Source organism: Balaenoptera ricei, chromosome 8, assembly GCF_028023285.1.
Source record: "Balaenoptera ricei isolate mBalRic1 chromosome 8, mBalRic1.hap2, whole genome shotgun sequence".
NCBI lineage: Eukaryota > Metazoa > Chordata > Mammalia > Artiodactyla > Balaenopteridae > Balaenoptera > Balaenoptera ricei.
In genome coordinates this window covers 57,094,566-57,119,641 of record NC_082646.1, presented here as the reverse complement: position 1 = coordinate 57,119,641, position 25,076 = coordinate 57,094,566, and the positions used below count along the sequence as shown (strand labels likewise).

General features: G+C 46.4%; 1 protein-coding gene across 2 annotated transcripts in view; it reads left to right on the top strand.

Moving 5' to 3' along the window:
- The window catches only part of USP35 (ubiquitin specific peptidase 35), an 89,354-nt gene that overhangs the window by 7,121 nt on the left and 57,157 nt on the right, over nucleotides 1-25,076 (top strand). For both annotated transcript variants that reach the window (XM_059930714.1, XM_059930713.1), the window contains 6 exons: nucleotides 6,101-6,783; nucleotides 7,790-7,922; nucleotides 9,501-9,630; nucleotides 10,060-10,161; nucleotides 11,589-11,747; nucleotides 16,160-16,353. In XM_059930714.1, coding sequence (XP_059786697.1) covers nucleotides 6,111-6,783; nucleotides 7,790-7,922; nucleotides 9,501-9,630; nucleotides 10,060-10,161; nucleotides 11,589-11,747; nucleotides 16,160-16,353 — 1,391 coding nt within the window. In that variant the 5' untranslated portion in view covers nucleotides 6,101-6,110. The remainder of the gene's footprint in view (nucleotides 1-6,100; nucleotides 6,784-7,789; nucleotides 7,923-9,500; nucleotides 9,631-10,059; nucleotides 10,162-11,588; nucleotides 11,748-16,159; nucleotides 16,354-25,076) is intronic.

Here is a 25,076-nt window from a genome sequence, read left to right as displayed (position 1 = left end):
GGCCTGGCTGTGTGACCTTGGGCGAGTACCTGCCCCTCTCTGGGCCGCAATCTCCTTCATCAATTGTGTATATAGAGATAGCGCCCCTGCCCCCGCCCCCCTCAGGGCTGAGGGCACCGGTGCCCAGTGTCATGAAGCTCGCCAGCCTTTCGTGGGGTCCGCAGCCCCAGTCTGGGCTGGGAGCGGGTGCACTGGTATAACTGGAAGGAGGGGTGGGGCCGAGCTGGGGTGCAAACTGGGGGGCCAAGAAGCCGCCTCTGCTTGGAATGGGCTTCTGCTATTCTCAGCATCCTCGGCCAGGGCGTACTCCCCTACAAGAACCCTTGCGAACAAGAGACCTCGATGTGTCAGCCTGGTGCCCGCCCTTCCAGAAAGCCTGGGATGGGGGTGGGGACACGGGCATCAGAGGTATGTGAGGGGTGGCCCCCATTGGGGCTGGGTTCCTGAGAAGCGAATATATGCTCCCACCTTCTTCCCTTCTCCTCCTCAGTTCCCCTTCGGTGAAAGGGCAGTTGGGTTTTACTAGTAACCTTCCCCCACCCCACCTTTTTTTTTTTTTTCTTTCCTGGCGACAGTTTGGCCCAAAGGAGGGCCTCCCAGTAGTATGGCGAGGGGATCCTTCCCGGGGCTGCCTTGGGTAGAAGTTCAGTTAAAAAATACAGAGAGAAATGCTGCTGACTAGAGACCTGGCGGACGAGGGATGGAGGGACTTCTGGGTGTCAGGAGGGACAGCCTGGTCCTCCCCCCGCCCCCCACCCATCCCAGGCAGCCAGGCAGCTCCGGCACCCAGGGGAGTCAAAGGAGGGAGACTGGGTGTGAGGGTCAGAGAGGAAAGGAAATGGGCTCCTCATTGCTGGGGCTTGGAGGGGCTGCTGTGCTCTGGGGTGTGGAGAGATTGAGTGAGCCCTTGAAGCCCCCTCCCCTGTCCCATGAAATTCTGTGAACTTTTGACCTGAGGGTTAACCAGGAACAGGTTTGTTTGTTTGTTGTTTTCTTTTTCTTCAGCTTTGGTTGTTTGAGTCATTTCTAGAATAGCCCATCCAGTGACCTCTGTAGGGGCTTTCTTGGCTGATGTTTAAGATTCTCAGGGTGATGGATATGCAAGACCAGATCTGGGCAGATGAGGGGGCAGTGACTGGACCAAGGGTTAGGCCAGTCCCTGGAAGGTGATTTTCTGATCATATCCTTGGTTTTATCTCATCTTGCTGTCACATGTCTCTAGGTCACTTGGCACTCCTTCACCTCTGTGCCTGGTCCTGTGCTGGGCACTGGGCACAGATGGGGGACCGGACCTACTTCCTACCAAAGGAGATCCCGGCCTGGTGGGGGAGATGGGCATAGAATCAATCCAGTTACACTGCCCAGGGATGAGAGAAGCGAAGAGGTCCTTTGGAAGCCAAAGCCCAAAGATTGAGTTGCAGGGGGATTTGGAAAGGCTTCCCAGAGGAGGGGGCATGTGACCTGGGCATTGAAGGATGAGTCAGAATTTGCCAGAAGAGGAAGAAGCCCTTTCTCAGCACAGAAAACTTCACCAAAGTGTTGAGCAGGAAAAAGCCCACTGCTCAAATTCCTGTAGATTCACCACTAAATGGAGTTTGTCAAGTTCATCTCTCACCCTGCCCCTTTATTAGCTTAGTGTCACAGAAAGGACTTGAATGTCAGGCTCGGGAGTTTGGACCTTATTATCCTGAAGGGGCTGGGGGGCCTTGAGGGTTCTGAGCAGGGGCATGGCAGGATGGAGTTTATTGTCTAATGAGGTAATCTGATGATATTTGCAGGGTGTGTCAGAAAGACCAGGGAGGGATGGGGAAGTCTGAGCTGGGGCCCAGGGAGGGGGTGAGGCAAGACATTGGAGCTGTCCACACACACACACACACACACACACACACACACACACACACACACACACACGGTGCTTTGGGGGTGATGGGTGATGGAGACTGAATATAGTCAGGCTCTACTATGCAGGAACAGAGACCTGTCAATATACAGTGGAAAGGTGGAGGGTCATTTGAGAGGGACAGTTAAAGGGATCTGAGCCTTCCAGGGGAGGGATCATGATTTTCCTGTGTGCTAACTGTGCGTCCTGGAGCGGGCTGGGTGTTGCTGGGACTCCCAGGCTGTCATGTCAGCAGTGAGAGATATAAGCCAAGGGTGTGGGGAGGAGCCGCAGCACTGGCTGGGAAAGGCTAAGGGGTGGGCAGGTGATCATCTCCCATTCTGGGGTTCAGAGGCTCTGAGAGGTGGAAAAACACCAGCATTGATGGTTGTGGCCACAGTGGGGGTAGTGGCTGGACTATATTTGAAGCCTGGACTCTGTACTCCTACAGGACACATGTCTCTAGTGGAGGATGGATTGAGGAGGGGAAAAAGGAGATAGATTAAGAGGCTTCTGCACTAGTCCAGGCCAGAGGTAAATAGGAGCTGATCTTGGGTGGGGCTGGAGCTCAGGGGAGAGAGTGGAAATGATGAGTTGGCTTCGAGGGCTAATGGATGAAATTCCTTGTAGAATCCGCTGGATCAGGAGTATGTGTCTCCTCGTCTTCTTCCCTGACAGTGTCGGTTTTGCCTCTCAGTGCCAGATGTCGCAAGAATAGACTCTTACCTATTCTTATCTATTATCCGGCCCTTATCTTTTTTTTTTTTTTTTGGCCCATCTCAGTTCCCCGACCAGGGATTAAACCTGGGCCATGGCAGGGAAAGCCCCGAGTCTTAACCACTAGACCACCAGGGAACTCCCTGCCCTTATCTTTTTATATCTTGTCTCAGCCTCATCAGTGGTAGGCTCAGAATGGTCCCCATTTTCCAGATGAGAAGGCTGAGGAGTCCTAGCAGGGACTCACCCAAGGTCACCTGGTGATTCTGAAAGCAGAGAACCTGAGTCTCCTGCTTTAACGCAGGCTCTTCTGAGGGAGGACAGGGCTGCTGTTTGCTGCTGCACTTGGCATGGGGCAGCTGTCTCCTGGGTCAGAGCCAGTGTCGACAGGCCATATCCTCATCCAGAGCCTAGAAGGAAGGGTAACCCACCCTCCCCTGAGGAGCGCTGGGGGTCTGCTTCTTCCTCCCCTAGAGAGGATGAGTGCCGGTTCTAATCCCACCCTGCCAAGGCCGTGTCTTTCTCCCTTGTTGATCCTCGGCTTCCCCATCCATGCCGTGGGGAGAGCAGGCATTGTTCTGCCTCCCTTCCGTGGCCTGGGATGGGTCAGGTGAGGTCCACGCCTCTAAAAACCCCTTTGCATGAATGCATCCAGGATATTACTGAGTGGGTTTGTTGGTGACCATGGTGACAGCTGACCTCAAACTGCCTGTGTGGGAGTGGGGGCAGATAGGCAGGGCTTGCTGGAGTGGTCAGGCCACAGACTGCAGAGAGGCTGCAGGGCTGGCCTCGGAGATCAGAGCCCTCACAGAATGGCTCCACTGACCAAGATCCCAGCTGCCAGGCACAGACCACCTTATGTGATAGGTATCAGGTAGAATGATAGGAATTGCCAGCATCTGATCCCTCACTTTGATGTGGTTCAGCCTGATATCATTTATCCCCATTTTACAGAAAAGAGGCTCACGATATTATGTGCTCAAGGTCACACAATGAGTTGCAGGACTAAATGGGGTTTACTCCAGGTCACATTAGAATGCAGGACTCCTCATTCCTAGTCTGATTTTCTTTCCATTTCCAGAGCCTTCCTTAGCCCCAGAACTCCATTTCTGCCCGCCCCCAGGTCCTCTTCCTCCACACATGATGTCAATATCTCATCGATTAGGATTTCTCCTTGGTCGCCTGAGTACCAGGGTTTCTTGGCATCCTGGGTTGAAAGCATATTAAGTCCACTAGCCTGGAGGGCAGGGGTAGGGGTTTGGAGGATGGTCTGCAAGGCACTGCCCAGGAAAGAGTGGACCAGGGCTGAAGGCAGACCCATTTTTAAAGACACTTTTAAAGACCTTTTGGGAGTATGCCTTATTTCGGCACTCTTTACCAATGTGTGTGTCTCCACCACCGGACTGACTGGGAGCTCCAAAGAGCAAGGACTTTGCTTCTAAAGCAAAGGGGACTGACACTTTCTGAGCACTTCTTGTGCCCAGCCTTTATATTTGTCTTCACATCAGCCCTGCGGGTTGGAAATAGAGGCTCAGAGAGCATAAGTAAGCTGGATGGTAAGCAGAATGCATCCCGGTTGAATCTCAAAGAATAGAGTCTAACACCATTCCAAGCTTGGGGTGGGCCCTGGGCATATGAACTTGTCCTAAGTGCTCAGGTGATTCTGAGGCAACCAGGCCAGCATTCAGGAACCACTGATCTGTGCCCTGGCTACACCATCTAACCTTACTCTGCAGTGACTGGCATGGAAAATGCCAGCCATTGAGAAATAAGCCTGGTCCCTGCCCCAAGGAGCTCACAGCCTGGTGAGAGAGAGAGAAACAAATGTGCCCATTGCATTGTAACACAGGCAGTAATGGAGGTTTGGTCTCAGTGGAGAGCTAGGACAGAGAAGGGAGCGTCTCCATAGGGCCTGGCACATATTTGGGGTCCCACAGTATCTGTGGTTTTGCATAAAAGTTTCTGGCCCATCATCTAGGAAATTTCTAGCTTGTCTTCACACCTACTCCAGGTCTTAACAATAGAGTAGTTTTCACTGAGACAATAAGTTTAATTAAACACTTAGCGTATACTGAACCTTATATTGGGTCCTGCCTAGTGTGGGATTATACAAAGAAGCAAAGAAGTGGTCCTGCCTTTTAGGAGCTGAACCTGTGGGAACCAGCATGAGAATCAGAAATCAAAGTGGGTCTGCTTGGGATTAAGTCTTCCAGAAAACAGCTAAAATGGAGTGGAAGGGCAGAGGGAAGTATATTATGGCTCAGAGGAATAAGGTAGCAGTAACTCACACCACACTCTGCATTTGCTTATTCAACAAATGCCTACTGTGTGCCAGGCACTGTGCGAGGTGCTGGGGATACTGTGGTGAACAAAACCTGAGTTGGTTCCTGCCCTCAGGAACCTATATAGTATAGTGGAGGAGGATGACCCCAATCAACTAATCATGATAAGTGCTGTAAAGGAGCACAGGATGCTCTGAAATTGTTAACAGGGGCGTTTGACCCATACAGGGAAGTCAGACAGGCCTTCTGTGTGGAAGAAGTTTGAGCTGAGCTCTGCAGGGTGAGCCAAGCAGGGAGGGGAGGGAAAAGCGAGTGCAAAAGCCCGGGGCAGGGAGGACATAGTGAGCCCACAGTGAGGGGCTGGTGTGGGCTGAGGCTTGGGAGGTGACAGGGCCTGCCTGTGCAGGGTTGAGCACAGAGATGAGATGATCTGCCTTAGTGGAGGAGATTCAGACCGGTACAACCCCGCACTATGTGATCCCAGCTGCAATGGAGGAAGAGGCCACAGGTGGCTGTAGGAGTCCAGATGAGGGATGAATTCATGCCTGGAAGTCCAGGGAGGTTCTCATTAAGGATTGGGTGTTTGAAGTGAGCTTTAAAGGAAAGTAGGACTTTGCCTGGTTGTATGAATGTGTGTTAGTGGTGGAGGTCTTGGGAGATAGGATGTTTCAGGCAAAAGGCACAACGAACACAGAGAGGAAAAGGGTAGGTCATTTGAGAAAGAGCAAGAAGCTGATGGGGGCAGAATAAAGTGCACCAGGGAGCTCTGGAAGCCCTGTCAACCCTCCCTTTCTGGAGGTGTGATTTGTGTGTGTGCACGGCTCATCTTCCCATAGGACATGGCTTGGCCAAGACCCTGGACAGCAGCTTCTAGATCCAGCTCTTACCTGCCTCGCCAAGAACTGACGAGGTCCCCAGGGAGGCCTGAGGAGAGAGGGGCAAAGGGGTGGAGGAGGGGAAGGCTCAGGTGTTGGCTTTGTGGGATGAAAGGCGCTCATCAGCAATAACTACAACCCACTGGGGCTTATTATTAAGCCAGGCATTGTGCTTCACCTCATCACGTCACCTCCGGGGGAGGTAGGTATCCTTGCCCCATTTCACAGATGGGGAACTGAGGCCCAGAAAGGTTGAGTTGCTCGCCCCCAAGCCTCAGCACGCAGGGGACCACGTGGGGGATCGGTCCTGTCGGGCAGAGTGTGACCCTGCTCCCTGTCTCCTGCAGCGTGGCCGCCATGGACAAGATCTTGGAGGCGGTGGTGACGTCATCATACCCCGCGAGCGTGAAGCAAGGGCTGGTGCGTCGCGTGCTGGAGGCGGCGCGGCAGCCGCTGGAGCGGGAGCAGTGCATGGCGCTGCTGGCGCTGGGCACACGCCTCTACGTGAGCGGCGCCGACGAGCTGCCCCGCCGCGTGGGCTGCCAGCTGCTGCACGTGGCAGGCCGCCACCACCCAGAAGTCTTCGCCGAATTTTTCAGCGCGCGCCGCGTGCTGCGCCTGCTGCAGGGGGGCGCCGGGCCGCCGGGCGCCCGCGCGCTGGCCTGCGTGCAGCTCGGCCTGCAGCTGTTGCCCGAGGGGCCCTCGGCCGATGAGGTGTTCGCGTTGCTGCGGCGCGAGGTGCTGCGCGCCGTGTGCGAGCGCCCGGGGCCCGCGGCCTGTGCGCAGGTGGCGCGGCTGCTGGCGCGGCACCCACGCTGCGTCCCCGACGGCCCTCACCGCCTGCTCTTCTGCCAGCAGCTTGTGCGCTGCCTCGGCCGCTTCCGCTGCCCAGCCGATGGCGAGGAGGGCGCCGTGGAGTTCCTGGAGCAGGCCCAGCAGGTTAGCGGGCTCCTGGCGCAGCTGTGGCGCGCTCAGCCCGCCGCCATCCTGCCCTGCCTCAAGGAGCTGTTCGCCGTCATCTCCTGCACAGGTATGTGTGCGGTCGGGGCAGGCAGGGCCCGTGCGTGCGGAGTCTCCTGTGTGGCGTGCCCACCTGGTGGTGTGGCGTGTGCATGCTAGTGCACAGGTGTGTGTGTCGGGGGGGGGGGTGGATGGGTGCTGTTCCTTCGTTTAGTTAGCAGGCCCCTCCTGAGCTCCTGCCGGGTGGGGGCCTCCTATCCTGTGGTGCCTGCTGGGCATGCAGAGAGGAGGGGACCCAGATCAGTCGGGCCTGGAGGAGGACCAGGGGGCTGAGACAACAGGATGTGGGGTGGTCATCATGCCCTTTGGGTCAGGTGGGTTTCGTAGAAGTGATGACTTTTGAGTCAGGCCTTGAGAGCTGGGCAGCATCAGGCAGCAGGGGTAAGGTACTCAGGGCAGGCAGAGGGTAAGGTCTGGAGACGTGATAGAACCTATATGTGTCAACTGAGTTGTAAATCTTGGCCCCCCGTTGACAACTGTGGAAATTGGACTGTAGTTTAAATGACTGAAATAAAGTCTGTGCCTTCCCTGATTATAGGGCTGTTCAGGGGAAAGGAAGGGAACGCACCTGGCAGGAGGAAGAACCAAGGCCAGGTGTATAAGGACCTAGGTCTTTATACAACTGGACAACAAATTTTGATAACTAAATTCTTTTTTCATCTCTGTTGGGTTCCACCTGGAATGTCCTCCCTCCCGCCGAGTCACATAGCCCTCCTACCTGTTCTTGCCAGCTCCAGTGTTACCCCATCTAAGGGCCTTGCCTATACATGCACAGCTGGGGGTTAGTGCTTTTTTCTTTGCCCAGCACAGGGCCAAAGCAGTGACAGTGAAGGTTTGTTGAGTGAATGAGCTAAGATGAGATCAGAGGCTGGGATGCTATAGGAGGCGAGCAGGTGGCCCTGATGTGCTCTTTGCAGAGGCTCCCTAGTTCCTTTGGCAGCATGAAGGACATGGGGTCATAGGGGAGGTGTGGGGTCCACTTGTCCTGCAAAGCTCAGCCCAGGCACCTGTTCCAGAGGAGGAGCCACCATCTAGCGCCCTGGCCAGTGTGGTCCAGCACCTCCCATTGGAGCTCATGGATGGTGTCGTCCGGAACCTCAGCAATGATGACAGTGTGACCGACTCCCAGATGCTGACTGCCATCAGCAGGTGGGCTGAGGGACGATTGGTGGTCAGGTCTCTCTCTCCCCCAGAAGCCCCTTCCACTGGGTGGGATTGCTGGGCTAGATATAGTGTCAGAGGGCCCGGGCCCTCACGCTTGTTCATTCATCCATCCTTCTTTGAGCCCTTCCTGTGCCTGGCCCCAGGCTGGATGTGTAAGACACAGAGAGCCTTGCCCTAGTGATGCTCTCAGGCTGGGTACCAACTCTGTGACCCTGGACAAGTCAGTGAACTCTCTGAGCTTCAGTTCTCCCTTCTGAAATAGCAGAGGTGGTATAATAAGTTGTCAGGTTTCCACAGGGTCAATGATAGGAGGTAAAATTACTTTAATGAAGTGCTTTCTGAGTTTGGCAAGTATGATAAACAGAGTTTGGGTGCTTTTCAGCTCACAGAGCTCTTGCACATCCCCCACCTCATTTGAACATCATTGCACCTGTGATCTAGCCACATCTGCCTGGCCAGTGATCCCTGAATATGACACCTACCCTCCTGCCTGCAGGCCTTTGGCTCTGCAGACCCCATCCACCTGGCGTCTCCCCCCCGCTGCCATTCTTTCCACATAAGTGTGCAGATCCACTGTCTCCATTGGGCCTTCCTGGATTCCTTGTCTTCAGTGGGTAAGAGTGTAGGCTCTAGAGATAAGCTGCCTGAGTTCAAATCCTGGCTCTCCCACTTCTTGCCTGTGTGACTCTGGGCAAGTTACTCAACCCCTCTATGCCTCAGCTTCCTCATGCATAATTTGTAGTATAATTGAACTCATCTTACAGGTTTGTTGTGAGGATTGAATTAGATAAAATGAGATATTCCATGTATAGTGCATAGAACAGTGTGATGGTAGCTATTATTACCATAATTACTACTATTTCCTTTGCTCTCTATTGTTCTCTTTATAGCCTAGTCTACTGAATATAAAAATAATGATACTAGTGACATTTTCCTGAGCACTTACTGTGTGGCAGCTTCATGCTCAGTGCATGCAGGCATTATCCTGAGGGGGTCAGAAGGGTTAATACATGTAAGGCAGATGGAGCAGTGCTTGGTACAGAGTGAATATGACATAAATGTTAGCTGTTGTTATCTCTTTTAACTCATATAACAAACCTGTGAGGTCGGTATTATCCCCATTTGACAGAGGAAGAAACTGAGGCTAGAGAGAGTAACTGACTTGCTCCAGGTCACAAGCAAGGGTTTGCTGGAGCCAGAGCTTCCAGCCTGGGGGCTTCCAGCCTACTCCTCCTGCCACTGGGCCCCACAGTCCAGACAGAGGCAGCCAAAAGCCCTGTTCTGCCACTGCAACTCACTGTGTATGGGGTGAGGTTTGGGGTACTGAGAGGGCCTGGTTCCCCTTCTGCTGGGCTGGGAGCCCCAGTCTCTGCCAGGTGCCTGTGCTGGGCATATTTGCAGTTCCCAGAGGTGTCCTGTTCATCCCACGGATCCCAGGGCTGCCCTGTGTAGGTGTGAGTCAGTGTGGGGGGATCTCAGGTCATTATGGCTGGTCCCTGGGCTGCCCCCTCCCAGGCATTTGGGCCTCCCCGGTCCTTGTGTCACTGTCACTCCCCTCACCAGGATGATCGACTGGGTGTCCTGGCCCCTGGGGAAGAACATTGACAAGTGGATCATTGCACTGCTGAAAGGCCTGGCCGCTGTTAAGAAGTTCAGCATCTTGATCGAGGTGTCACTCGCCAAAATTGAGAAGGTTGGTGGGCCCCTGTCCTAGCCCCGGCTTCTGGCCTTTCCTGCTAGTCTCTTGCCAGGAGCAATGCACGCGGGCTCCCACCGAAGCTCGCTGTGACCTGGGACAATTCACTGCTTCTCTCTGGGCTTCAGGTTTCCACTTGTCTCTGGGCTTCAGGTTTACCCCATTCATTCTTCTGACTCTTCATTCAAGTGTGTGTGTCTGTCACTTTTGTCCGTCCATCCATCCATCCATCCATCAGATATCTGTCTTGCTGTCTCACTATCCATCCATCCACCCACCCAGGTCTGTGAGCACCTCTGTGTTCTTACTCCCACATGGGTCTGCTGCTTTAACTCTGGCATCTCTGGCCCCCTTTCAGGCCTATGGCTACACTTGGCCTTGGGTGGCCCAGGCCTGGGGAACTCCTGACCAGAGGCTTTCTTCCAGGTTTTCTCCAAGCTTCTGTATCCCATTGTCCGGGGAGCCGCCTTGTCTGTCCTCAAGTACATGCTCCTGACCTTCCAGCACTCCCATGAGGCCTTCCACCTGGTAAGGGCCCCTGCGTGTTGCCCCGAGGATGGCCGGTCCTGCATCCTCCACAGGTCTGGCTGGAGGCCAGACATGCTGTCTCTGTTGGGGCTTAAGGGGTTGGGGCTTGAAGCCCAAGACCTCCAAGTCCTGGACGTTAGGACTGGAGGAGACTTGAGACCCAATTTTACAGATAGAAAACTGAGGCCAAAGAATGGGTGTGACCTCCCCATGGGCCCCGAGTAGAGTGACAGGCCTAGAATGATGGCAGCTGTGTTACTTGGGTGCCAGCTGTGTGGCAGGCACAGTGCTAAAGACAGTCCACATGTTCATTCATTTTACTCCCGGAGTAGCCCCAAAGGGAGGTTCTATCATTTTCCCCATTTTTCAGCTGAAGAAACTGCAGTTTAGAGAGATTAGGTTGCATGTCCCAGGTAACAGCTGGTGAGCTGTACAAGGAAGATTCCAGCTGGGTTGGTCTGACTCCTGATCCGGTGTCCTTCCTAGCTTCTCATGGTCCTTGGTCACTGCAGAAACTTTATGCTTCCTGATTTGTGCAGTGGGAAAAGCACAGAACCAGGGATTGGGGTTATGTGGGGTAGAGTCCCAGCTCTGTCATTTACTAGATGAGGTGACCTCGGGCCAGGCATTTACCTCTCAGGGCCTGGGTTGGTGGGACAGGATTAGATGAGGTGACATTTATCAAGAGCCTGCCATATTCTAGGGACTTGATAGATATTTATTTCTTTTCATCCTTCTCCCAAGCTCCCCTGATCCCAGTTTCTGTGGCCTGACTCTTCCGTCCCTGGGACACTATGGTGTAGCTCCCCTGTGGGTTTGAAAGTTAACACTGTAGCACAGAGGAAAGAAATGGACTTTGAGTTCAGACAGACCTGGCTCAGGCACCAGCTTCTCCCAGAACCCATGGTGAAATCCTTGGCAAATTACATAACCTCTCTAACTTTAATTTCTTCTCTATAAGATGGGGATAGTAATCGCCACATGTCACTGTGAGTGCTTGACATATAAACGTTTGCTGCTGCTCATGTTCTGTCAGAGCTGCCACCAGCTGACCACATTGTGGCCCCAGCATCACTCCTGGGTGACAGAATAGCCCTGGTCACTCAGACCTTCAGCCTCTTCAGGCAGGTTGGTTGGCTGATACTTAATAGCTGGGGCTCAGTCTCAGGCCTCCCCTTAGCTGTGAGGAGGGAATTATTTGTCCCATTAAACAGATGAAGAGACTGAGGAAGAGTATCCAAGGTCATGTATCTTGTAAAGAGAGTCACCTGCCTGCAGAGCTCAGAGCCCCATGCAGGTAAGGGGCACAGTGGTCAGGTGGGCGAACCTCCTTGCTTCAAGGAGCTCTGGGTGCTTCCAGCACTGACCACCAGCCCGTGTCTCAGGTGGGTAAACTGGTGCTGACTAACCCCGCTCTGCTCTCACAGCTCCTCCCTCACATCCCCCCAATGGTGGCCTCTCTGGTCAAGGAGGACTCCAACTCGGGGACCAGCTGCCTGGAGCAGCTGGCGGAGCTGGTCCACTGCATGGTGTTCAGGTTCCCAGGCTTCCCGGATCTGTACGAACCCGTCATGGAGGCCATCAAGGTGAGTGACAGTCCCCACTGCTCCTGCGCCCTGCTCTGAGGAGGGTGTGCCGATTTGGGCTTTGCTCAAGGCCACACCACAGGTTAGTGGCAGCCCTCTATCCTTTGGTCCCTGGCTGTCTCCCATTACCTCCCCCAGCCTATCCTGTGCTTCAGGCACACCGAGCCACCTGCCATTTCCCCAGATGGGTCTTCCTCTCTCGATTGTTCTGAGCCTTTGCATATGCCGATCTCTCGAACTTAAACTCCTCTCTTGTTCTGCCTGGATAGCTCTTATTTCTACCAAGCCTTCTTCGTGAAGGCTCTGCTCAAGTGTTTCTCCCTCAGGAAGCCTTCCTTGATAACTCTAAGTTACACACCCCCGCACTGTGCCCCTCAGCTGGGTCATGGCCTCTCTGAGCTTCCACAGCCCTAGTGTATCCCTCAGTCACACATTGTCAGTGTCTGTATGTCTGTCTCCTCTTAGACTGAGCATTCCAGAGCAGAGATGGTTTACAATTGTTCACAAGACTCTGTGCCAGGCCCAGGCTGGGAACTGGGGACACAGGCATGAGGCAGACCATGTCTCCTCCCTTTGAGGAGCTCACAGCGTAGAGGGGTGACTGACGTGTTTACCCATAACTGTGATCTAAGCAGCTTATGAAATGAGGGTCAGCCTGAGAGCGGTGAGGAGGCAGAGGAGGGAAAGATCTCCAGTTAGAGGAGGAGGCTGCAAGGAAGAAAGGGCTTCTGAACCGGGCTTGCTGGGTTGCTAGGACAATAACATTTGTAGCTAGAGTCACACTTGGCAGTGTCTTCCCATATATTTTGTCTTCTGTTGCTCACTAGAAACCTGTGAGGCAGGTACTATTGTTATTTCAGTTTCAAAGATGAGCAGAACGAGACTTGGAGAGGTTTGGTGTCTTATGCAGTCACGGAGGTAGTGAGAGGTGCAGCCAGGGCTGAGGGTTGCTGAGCCCTTTCCCATTGCTTGATACAGAGGGCAAGTCCAGGTGTGGGTGAAAGACATCCAGGTAAGTGGTGGCCCTTTTAGAACCTCTGATCTGCCTTCCATTTCTGTAACAGAGCAGATAGGTAACCTGAGAAGTGTCCCATTACAAAACACCTAGAAATGCTTGTTAAAATGTAACAGATGTCTTTTTAAGTACATAGCTGAGCTTGCAAGAGAGCCAGGAGGAATCCCCAGGGGCCAAAAAGGAAGAGAAAACCAAATTCCAGAATGGTAAATGAGAGGTGATACTCTTTTGCCCTGGCTGGGGAAGGGTGGTGGGTGAGATGGCCAACCTCAAACCCCAAGAGGCTTGAGCTGGTGGGGACAGGAGTTAAGGCTTAGGGTCTGCCCCCAGAAGGGAATTAGCACTGAGAGACCCATGTAAATCAGGACCCAAGAAAGGCTTTACCATTAGCAAAAGGGTGTTCTAGAAAAAATACACATGGTTCCAAGTAGACATCAAGGAAGGTTCTCTGGCTTGGTCTGGGCTCTGGATTGGGAAAAAAGAAACTGTCATTATTGGACGGCTCTCATGTGGGTTTAGGGGTTCAAATTCTTATCTTCTTTGGTGTTGTAGCACCCTAAGCTCATTGAAAGTAGTCATAAACTTGTAATACCCAAGGATTGCCTAATAGAAACAGAAATGAAACTGCTTTCAAGCCACAGAGATAAAATTCTACTAAAGATGAGTTTATAATCCCCAGATTACAAAACACATAAGGGAACAATCCACCATGAGTGAGAGTTGGTAGATACAACAAACAAAACCTCTGGCATTTACTTGGATTTTCTTAGTTTTTCCAACTTAATGTGAGAAAGAGATTTTTTTTTTTTTTTTTTAAAACAGTCAGAGCTAACTAACAATAGAAGTAGCTGCCTTGCTAGATCATGAGCTCCCTGGCACTGGAGGTGGTTGAGCAGAGAAGACAGGACTTAAACCTGTTGGAAGTGACTGTTACTGTGAGCTTCTGATGGGCAGGGACCATGTCATTTTGATCTCTGTGTCTAATAAATGTCTGAGTGAATGAACAGGACTGTAGTGTGAAGTATGGTATCATGGAGATGTGCACAAAGAGGAGGGAGCACGGCCCTGCCCTGGGCACCAGGGGAAACCTACGCTGAGTGAGATCCAGGCTTTGCACATTAGAGGCTATGGTCTGATCCAGCGGGCAAGGTGAGTCTGCAAATACTTATACAACTAGGTGTAGGGAGTTAGGCTCTATAAGACAGGTATAGATAGTGTGGGACCCCCACTTAAGAAGATTCTGGAAAGTCTTCTGGAGAGGGGATATAGGAGTTAGACCTTGAGGGATAGGGACCGGCAAGAGGAGGCCCCCAGACAGGTCAGTGGGTAAGGTGTGGGAGCAGGAATGTGCAAGTACTGTTTGGTGGTAAAGTGTGGTGGAGGGGAGGGAAGATCAGAAAGATAGGCAGAGTAGAAGGTGGTGAAAACCAGGCTGTGTGACTGCTTGGTCCAGCAGATCTGGGCTTCTCAAACGTTTCTTCTGAAGTACTTGACCTCAGAGGAGGGAACTTACCCCAAGCAGCCTGACACAAGCTCAGAGTTTCTCTAGAATCTCATTTTATCTCAAAGATTCAAGTATATACTTCATAATCATAAACACTTGTTTTAATTTAAACATTTTTCTTCCTTGAATATTAGTGAATATAGCTCTAGGAAGATGTGTGACGTTTGTCCTATGGCTTTGACTACCCCTTGCTACAAGCCAGTTTGAGAGGCAAGGCAGCAAATTATTCATGGGGTTTTATTGTTTATAAAATTCTTTCATATGTGTTATAGGAGTACATCCTTTGTATACAAGCTCCTTTATAAATTCTGGAAAGTTCTCTCACTTAGGCAGTTGTACTAAGTCATGGCAGTTTCTCTGGGAGCTGTGGTTCTTGCTGAGGGGGCTACATGGTATGTAGATTTCCAGTAACATGAGGAGCCTGAAAGGTTTTTGAAAGTTTTTGTTTTGTTCTCTTTATTCTCCTAAGAGTACAGAGTTACCTTCTTTGATTTTTTTTTTCTAGTGTGCATATTTTTGCATCTTGTGTGCTTGTGTTGGGGGGTGGGGTGTTGGTTCTGTCTTTTTTTTTTTTAGCTTTGATTCTTTTTTTTTTTAATTAAATTTAATTTTTTTATATATACAGCAGGTTCTTATTAGTTATCTATTTTATACCGGTTCTGTTTTTTTGTCCCTATTTGTTCACGTTGTGTGTGGGGTGGGGATTGGATAGGGGATAATAGGAAGAAAAAAGAAGGGACTAAGAGAGAAGATACTGAGCCCTTATCTTCTTATCTTGCCTCAGACAGCTACTATATTTTTTATCATCTGTGAGAGATGACTGACTAATCTGATAAATTATCTGATAAACGATCCTGGGAAATGAGTGAGCAGACGTGTTAAACGACTGCTTGAGCCAGACCTTCTGCAGCGACGAGGGCTTTCGTTGTAAGCTGGTCTGAAGCTCAAGGGCCTTGGACAAATCTAGGAACTGTGCTCAGGATCTGGAAATGAGAATGGGGCTAGAGGAACTGTTATGAATATCGCTTAAATCTGCTAAGTAATACTGCATTATGCTTAGGTGTTTTTCTTTAAAATATGTCATTATTAGAACCAGTGCTTGGTAATATTCTTTTCAGTGCAGCTGTTTAATGTGAAAAAGGAAAACGAGTGGGAAAGCATGCTAATCCCTGAGCCTGTGACCAAGGACCCCTACCTCAGACCCCCAGGATCCTCCCATCCTCCCCCGTCCTGACTGTAGGATCAAGTTCGGGGTTGGGGTAAGGGGTTACTAATTCAAAAAAGCTGACTTCGCAAACTTTAAAGTAGAGGAGGCGAAAACAGGAGCAAGCACTGTGTAAGTATAGAGTGCCAAACTGATATAAGGTAGGAGTATCCTCACTTGACAGATGAGCAAACTGAGGTCCAGGGAGGTTAACTGACTGAGTCATAGAGACTCACTGACCACAGCCAGAGAGCTGTGAGGACAAGAGTCAGGACCAGGGTTGAGATCTCGACATTGCTGGATTGGGCCAGTGGGCCAGTGTTGTCATTGCTTACAGTCTGTCACATCTTGGGCTCATCTAACATATAGTAGATTCTTCGCTTATTGCCTCTAAGAAAATTCTTTCTGTATCTGGGTCTTAGTTTTTTCATCTACACGGTGGGGATTTTGCCCCTTTCTTAAGGCAGTTGTGGCATGAAAGATCATGTAGAAGGCCCACACGTCAAGATGAAAACCTAGAACATGTTTGAAAGCAAGGGGGTGTTCTCACACATGTCTAGGACATTTTTGGGGTGGTTTGCTTGGGCAGGTGTGTAGTAGGCTGTAGTCCAAGAAGGCTTCCCAGAGGAGGTGATATTTTTAGAGCTAAACCTGGTGCCCACTGTCCTGCTGGCTTGTTTCCCCCTCAGGACCTCCATGTTCCCAATGAGGACCGAATCAAGCAGCTGCTGGGGCAGGATGCCTGGACCTCGCAGAAGAGTGAGCTGGCTGGCTTCTACCCCCGGCTCATGGCCAAGTCAGACACTGGCAAGATTGGTTTAATCAATCTGGGCAACACGTGCTATGTGAACAGCATCCTTCAGGCCTTGTTCATGGCTTCCGAGTAGGTGCTGCTTTTGAATTCCCTGTCTGCCCCTGCTTCTCTCCTCTGGGCTCCCTGGTGTGCGGGGGGTGAGGTAGGGGTTGGAGAGGGTGGGTCCTGCTTTGTATTATCGGCATAATTCCCTGAGGTCTATGGGTATGTGAAGGGCAGGTGAGAGTTCCCAGAGGGCTCCAGGCCATTGCCAAGGCAGTAGGTCAAGACCGGATGGGAACTTGAGATGGGGATTCAGGGGCTCAGCCGCAGTGGGAAGGGAGTGTGCTCTGGGTTGGTCGACATCACTGACTTTTCTGCTAGAGTCCGTGGGGGTGGATAGTGTCTTCCACAGTAGGACTTCCACTCACCCTGGCGTTAGATGCCCCCTTTTACTAAAACAAAATCTTTATCATCAATGGCTACCTATCTAACTTATGGCTTGCTTAGTACATTCACATTGTTGTGCAACCGTCACCACCATCCATCCCTATAACACTTTTCATTTTGTAAATCTGAAACTCTGTGCCTATTAAACACTAACTTCCCATATTCTCATTCTCCCCTCCCCACAGCCTTTGACTACCACTGTTATATGTTTTGTCTCTCTGATTTTGTCTCTACTTTAAGTACCTCATATAAGTGAAATCGTACAGTATTTGTCTTTTTGTGATTGGCTTATTTCACTTAGCAAATGTCCTCAGGGTTCATCCATATTGTAGCATATTTCAGAATTTCTTTCCTTTTTTAAGGCTGGATAATATTCCATTGTGTGTATAAACCACATTTTGGTAATCTGTCCATTGGTAGAGTGACAGACACCTGGGTTGCTTCCATGTTTTAGCTGTTGTGAATAATGCCACTATGAACATGGGAGTACAAATATCTCTTCGAGACCCTGCTTCTGATTCTTCCGGTTACATACCCAGAAGTGGAATTGCTTGGTGATATGGTAGTTCTGTTTTTTAGTTTTTTTGAGGAACCTCCATATTGTTTTCCACACTGGCAGCACCAGTTTACATTCCCACCAACAGTGCACAAGGGTTGGGATTTCTCTACATCCTCCCAACACTTCTTTTCTGTTTTTTTGATAATAGTCATCCTAATGGGTGTGAGGTGGTATCTCATAATAGTTTTTAATTTGCAGTTCCCTAATGATTAGTGATGTTGAGCATCTTTTTATGTGCTTATTGGCCATTTGTATGTCTTCTTTGGCAAAAGGTCTGTTTAAATCCATTACCTAGTTTTGAATCAGGTTGTTTGTTTTTTGTTGTTGAGTTTGAGGAGTCCTTTTGTATATTCTGAATATTAATCCTGTATCACATACATGATTTGCAAATTTTTTTTAACTTTTTATTTTATATTGGAATATAGTTGGTTAACAATATTGTGATAGTTTCAGGTGTACAGCAAAGTGATTCAGTTATACATATACATGTATCTATTCTTTTTCAAATTGTTTTCCCATTTAGGTTGTACATAATATTGAGCAGAGTTCCCTGTGCTATGCAGTAGATCCTTGTTGGTTATCCATTTTAAATGTAGCAGTGTGTACATGTCAATCCCAAACTCCCTAACTATCTGTTCCCCCCACCCTTCCCACCTGGTAACCATAAGTTCCTTCTCTGAGTCTGTGAGTCTGTTTCTGTTTTGTAAATAAGTTGATTTGTATCATTTCTTTTTAGATTCCACATATAAGCGATATCATATGATACTTGTCTTTCTCTGTCTGACTTAACTTCACTCAGTATGACAATATCTAAGTCCATCCTTATTGCTGCAAATGGCATTATTTCATTCTTTTTAATGGCTAATATTCCATTGTGTATATGTGCCACATCTTTATCCATTCCTCTGTCGATGGACATTTAGGTTGGTTCCATGTCTTGGCTATTGTAAACAGTGTTGCAGTGAACATTGGGGTGCATGTATCCTTTTGGACCATGACCATGTTTTTCTCCAGATATATACCCAGAAGTGCAATTACAGGATCATATGGTAGCTCTATTTTTAGTTTTTAAGGAACCTCCATACTGTTCTCCATAGTGGCTGTACCAATTTACCTTCCCACCAACAGTGTAGGAGGGTTGCCTTCTCTCCACACCCTCTCCAGCATTTATTGTTTGTGGATTTTTGATGATAGTCATTTTGACTGGTGTGAGGTGATATCTCATTGTAGTTTTGATTTGCATTTCTCTAATAATTAGTGATGTTGAGCAGCTTTTCATGTGCCTCTTGGCCATCTGTATGTCTTCTTTGGAGAAATGTCTATTTAGGTCTTATGCCCATTTTTTGATTGGGTTGTTTGTTTTGATGATATTAAGCTGCATGAGCTGTTTGTAAATTTTGGAGACTAATCCCTTGTCAGTCACATGATTTGCAAACATTTTCTCCCAATCTGTGGGTTGTCTTTTCATTTTGTTTATTGTTTCCTTTGCTGTGCAAAAGCTTTTGAATTTAATTAGGCGCCATTTAAAAATTTTTGTTTTTATTTCTATTACCCTGGGAGATGGATTGAAAAAAATATTGCTGTGATTTATGTCAGAGAATGTTCTGCCTGTGTTTTCCTCTAAGAGTTTTATAGTGTCCAGTCTCACATTTATGTCTTTAATACATTTTGAGCTTATTTTTGTGTATGGTGTTAAAAAATGATCTAATTTCATTTTTTTACATGTAGCTGTCTGGTTTTCCCAGCACCATTTGGTTTTTAAATTTTTTTATTTTTGGCTGTGTTGGGTCTTTGCTGCTGTGTGTGGGCTTTCTGTAGTTGTGGTGAGCGGGGGCTACTCTTTGTTGTGGTGCGCCGGCGTCTCATTGAGGTGGCTTCTCTTGTTGCAGAGCACAGGCCCTAGGCACACGGGCTTCAGTAGTTGCAGCAGGCAGGCTCAGTAGTTGTGGCTCGTGGGTTCCAGAGCGCAGGCTCAGTAGTTCTGGCGCATGGGCTTAGTTGCTCCGTGGCATGTGGGATCTTCCCGGACCAGGGATCAAACCCGTGTCCCCTGCATTGGCAGGTGGATTCTTAACCACTGCGCCACCAGGGAAGTCCCCCCAGCACCATTTGTTAAAGAGACTGTCTTTCCACCATTGTATAGTCTTTCCTCCTTTATAGCACATTAATTGACCATAGGTGCGTGTCATTTCTGGGCTTTTGATCTATGTGTCTGTTTTTGTGTCAGTACCATGCGGTTTTGATGACAATAGCTTTGTAGTATAGTCTGAAGTTAGGGAGCCTGATTCCTTCAGCTCCTTTTTTGTTTTTCTGATTGCTTTGGCTATTCTGGGTCTTTTGTGTCTCCATACAAATTTTAAGATTTTTTGTTCTAGTTCTGTGAAAAATGCCATTGATAATTTGATAGGGATTAATTTATTGATCAAATTAATTGATTCAATCTACATTGAATCTATAGATTTCCTTGGGTAATGTAGTCATTTTGCCAATATTGATTCTTCCAATCCAAGAACATGGTATATCTTTCCATCTGTTTGTGTCACCTTCAGTTTCTTTCATCAGTATTTTATAGTTTTTGGAGTACAGGTCTTTTGTCTCCTTATGTAGGTCTATTCCTACATAAGGAGGAAAGGTCTATTCCTAGGTATTTTATTCTTTTTGATGTGATGGTAAATGGGATTGTTTCTTGAATTTCTCTTTCTGATCTTTCATTGTTAGTGTATAGAAATGCAACAGATTTCTGTATATTAATTTTGTAACCTGCAACTTTACCAAATTCATTGATGAGCTTAGTAGTTTTCTGGTAGCATCTTTAGGATTTTCTATGTATAGTATCATGTCATCTGCAGACAGTGATAGTTTTACTTCTTCTTTTCCAATTTGGATTCCTTTTATTTCCTTTTCTTCTCTGATTGCTGTAGCTAGGACTTCCAAAACTGTGTTGAATAAAAGTGGTGAGAGTGGACATCCTTGTCTTGTTCCTGATCTTAGATGAAATGCTTTCAGCTTTTCACCATTGAGTGTGATGTTAGCTGTAGGTTTGTCGTATATGGCCTTTATTATGTTGAGGTAGATTCCCTCTATGCCCACTTTCTGGAGAGCTTTTATCATAAATGGGTGCTGAATTTTGTCAAAAGCTTTTTCTTCATCTGTTGAGATGATCATATGGTTTTTATTCTTCAATTTGTTAATGTGGTGTATCACACTGATTGATGTGCAGATATCGAAAAATCCTTGCATCCCTGGGATAAATCCCACTTGATCATGGTGTATGATCCTTTTAATGTATTGTTGGATTTGGATTGCTAGTGTTTTGTTGAGGATTTTTTGTGTCTATGTTCATCAGTGATATTGGCCTATAATTTTCTTTTCTTATAGTATCTTTGTCTGGTTTTGGTATCAGGGTGATGGTGGCCTCATAGAATAAGTTCGGGAGTTTTCCTTCCTCTGCAATTTTTTGGAAAAGTTTCAGAAGGAAAGGTGTTAGCTCTTCTCTAAATGTTTGATGGAATTCGCCTGTGAAGCCATCAGGTCCTGGACTTTTGTTTGTTGGGAGTCTTTTAATCACAGTTTCAATTTCAGTGCTTGTGGGTGGTCTGTTAATATTTTCTATTTCTTTCTGGTTCAGTCTTGGGAGATTGTACCTTTCTACGAATTTGTCCATTTCTTCCAGGTTGTCCATTTTATTGGCATATAGTTGTTTGTAGTAGTCTCTTGTGATCCTTTGTGTTTCTGTGGTGTCAGTTTTAACTTCTCCTTTTTCATTCTAACTTTATTGAATTGAGTCCTCTCCCTTTTTCTCTTGATGAGTCTGGCTAAGGTTTATCAATTTTGTTTATCTTTTCAAAGCACCAGGTTTTAGTTTCATTGATCTTTGCTGTTGTTTTGTCTCTATTTCATTTATTTCTGCTCTGATCTTTATGATTTCTTTCCTTCTACTATAGGTTTTGTTTGTTCTTCTTTCTCTAGTTGCTTGAAGTGTAAGTTTAGGTTGTTTATTTGAGATTTTGTTGTTTCATGAGGAGAGATTGTATTGCTACAAACTTCTCTCTTAGAACTGCTTTTGCTGCATCCCATAGATTTTGTTTGTTTGTTTGTTTTTTTTTAGTTTATTTCCCATTTATTCATTTATAATAACTTTGCTCAAAGTTAAGCACATTATAAGAGGACAAAGAATGAACATCAGAGGAGTCTTCCTTCTCACAATTTTCTGGCTATTTTATAAAAACTAAACATATACACATGAAATGGATTAATGACAATGCAATGGAGCATGTGATGAAAGTATATTGATTTGTCAAAATGAAATCTATAACAATTTAGGAGGTTATAAATAAACCTTGACCCTGACATTTCTCTTTACCTCATTTCTTACATTTAGTCCCCAAATCCCATTCCTTCTAACTAAAAAGTATATCTGGTGTCTATCCATTTCCCTTCATTCCTACTGCCACCACTTTGGTTCAGGCCATCATTATCTCCTACCCCAAATTATATAACTTGTCTCTCTCCAGTTTTATTTTACTTGATTGATTCTCTACCATAGCCAGAATAATCTTTTTTTTTTTTCCACACACACACACTGTATTTTATTTTTACAAGAGATAAATAGACTGACACCAAGCATTGTACATGGATGACCACAACAACAACAACGATTGCAATTACCAAACATGAAACACACTCATACTATGTCATAATATTGACATTCAGTCCAGTAATCCTCCACTGTAACAGCTCCTTTACTTTGCAGTGAAAATTGATTTGTATATTCTTTGCCTCTGAGTCCTTGTGGGATTTTTTTTTTTTAAATTCAGACAGAAAGTCACAAAAATTATACTCATCCTCATCAGTTCACTCAGTCCCATGTAATTAAATTTTTTTTTTCATCTTGATCTTTTGTTAGCACTTTTATGAGTTCATCGGTTTTTCATTAGAGTTCTGAAAATGCTTATTCATTCAGTTCAGCAGTACAGTCAGTTATCAGAAACCTGTACTTGTCAGAGTCTTTTCCATGAATTTCTTGAAGATGAAACACTTTTATAGGAACATATTTGCAAAATCATCAGAGTACACCCAGAACTGTCTGTAAATGACAAAAGACTTAAAAATGACCACGGTTAAATATTTGATGAAAGTTCATAATAATGCAGTTGACAAGAAAATTAGTTATTTTTGAGATACACATTTTAAAGTAATAACTAGGATTATTACTTATAACATTATACCAGAACATATAAGATTTTTAGGAATTTCATGTAATGTCTGAAACATTTATATTAACATATTTCCATACATATTTCCATACAAATACAAATATAAGATTTTTAGAAATTTCATGTAATGTCTGAAATATTTATATTAACATATTTCCATACATATTTCCATACAAATACAAATATAAGATTTTTAGAAATTTCATGTAATGTCTGAAACATTTATATTAACATATTTCCATACAAATAACCCAATGAAAGTTTAGTATTAGTTGTTTTGTTTGTTTTTTTATACTGCAGATTCTTATTAGGCATCAGTTTTATACACATCAGTGTATACATGTCAATCCCAATCGCCCAATTCAGCACACCACCATCCCCACCTCACCGCAGTTTTCCCCCCTTGGTGTCCATATGTCCATTCTCTACATCTGTGTCTCAACTTCTGCCCTGCAAACTGGCTCATCTGTACCATTTTTCTAGGTTCCACATACATGCATTAATATACGATATTTGTTTTTCTCTTTCTGACTTACTTCATGCTGCATGACAGTCTCTAGATCCATCCACGTCTCAACAAATGACTCAATTTCGTTCCTTTTTATGGCTGAGTAATATTCCATTGTATATATGTACCACAACTTCTTTATCCATTCATCTGTCGATGGGCATTTAGGTTGCTTCCATGACCTGGCTATTGTAAATAGTGCTGCAATGAACATTCGGGTGCATGTGTCTTTTTGAATTACGGTTTTCTCTGGGTATATGCCCAGTAGTGGGATTGCTGGGTCATATGGTAATTCTATTTTTAGTTTTTTAAGGAACCTCCATATTGTTCTCCATAGTGGCTGTATCAATTTACATTCCCACCAACAGTGCAAGAGGGTTCCCTTTTCTCCACACCCTCTCCAGCATTTGTTGTTTGTAGATTTTCTGATGATGCCCATTCTAACAGGAGTGAGGTGATACCTCATGGTAGTTTTGATTTGCATTTCTCTAATAATTAGTGATGTTGAGCATCTTTTCATGTGCTTCGTGGCCGTCTGTATGTCTTCTTTGGAGAAATGTCTATTTAGGTCTTCTTCCCATTTTTGGATTGGGGTGTTTGTTTCTTTGATATTGAGCTGAAGGAGCTGTTTATATATTTTGGAGATTAATCCTTTGTCCGTTGATTCATTTGCAAATATTTTCTCCCATACTGAGGGTTGTCTTTTCGTCTTGTTTATGGTTTCCTTTGCTGTGCAAAAGCTTTGAAGTTTCATTAGGTCCCACTTGTTTATTTTTGTTTTTATTTCCATTACTCTAGGAGGTGGATCAAAAAAGATCTTGCTGTGATTTATGTCAAAGAGTGTTCTTCCTATGTTTTCCTCTAAGAGTTTTATAGTGTCCAGTCTTATAATTAGGTCTCTAATCCATTTTGAGTTTATTTTTGTGTATGGTGTTAGGGAGTATTCTAATTTCATTCTTTTACATGTAGCTGTCCAGTTTTCCCAGCACCACTTATTGAAGAGACTGTCTTTTCTCCATTGTGTATCTTTGCCTCCTTTGTCATAGATTAGTTGACCATAGGTGCGTGGGTTAATCTCTGGGCTTTCTATCTTGTTCCATTGATCTATGTTTCTGTTTTTGTGCCAGTACCATATTGTCTTGATTACTGTAGCTTTGTAGTATAGTCTGAAGTCAGGGAGTCTGATTCCTCCAGCTCCATTTTTTTGCCTCAAGACTGCTTTGGCTATTCGGGGTCTTTTGTGTCTCCATACAAATTTTAAGATGATTTGTTCTAGCTCCGTAAAAAATGCCATTGGTAATTTGATAGGGATTGCACTGAATCTGTAGATTGCTTTGGGTAGTATACTCATTTTCACAATGTTGATTCTTCCAATCCAAGAACATGGTATATCTCTCCATCTGTTGGTATCATCTTTAATTTCTTTCATCAGTGTCTTATAGTTTTCTGCATACAGGTCTTTTGTCTCCCTAGGTAGGTTTATTCCTAGGTATTTTATTCTTTTTGTTGCAGTGGTAAATGGGAGTGTTTCCATAATTTCTCTTTCAGATTTTTCATCATTAGTGTATAGGAATGCAAGAGATTTCTGTGCATTAATTTTGTATCCTGCAACTTTACCATATTCATTAATTAGCTCTAGCAGTTTTCTGGTGGCAGTTTTAGGATTCTCTATGTATAGTATCATGTCATCCGCAAACAGTGACAGTTTTACTTCTTCTTTTCCAATTTGTATTCCTTTTATTTCTTTTTCTTCTCTGATTGCCATGGCTAGGACTTCCAGAACTATGTTGAATAATAGTGGTGAGAGTGGGCAACCTTGTCTCGTTCCTGATCTTAGAGGAAATGCTTTCAGTTTTTCACCATTGAGAATGATGTTTGCTGTGGGTTTGTCATATATGGCCTTTATTATGTTGAGGTAGGTTCCCTCTATGCCCACTTTCTGGAGAGTTTTTATCAGAAATGGGTGTTGAATTTTGTCAAAAGCTTTTTCTGCATCTATTGAGATGATCATATGGTTTTTATTCTTCAATTTGTTAATATGGTGTATCACATTGATTGATTTGCGTATATTGAAGAATCC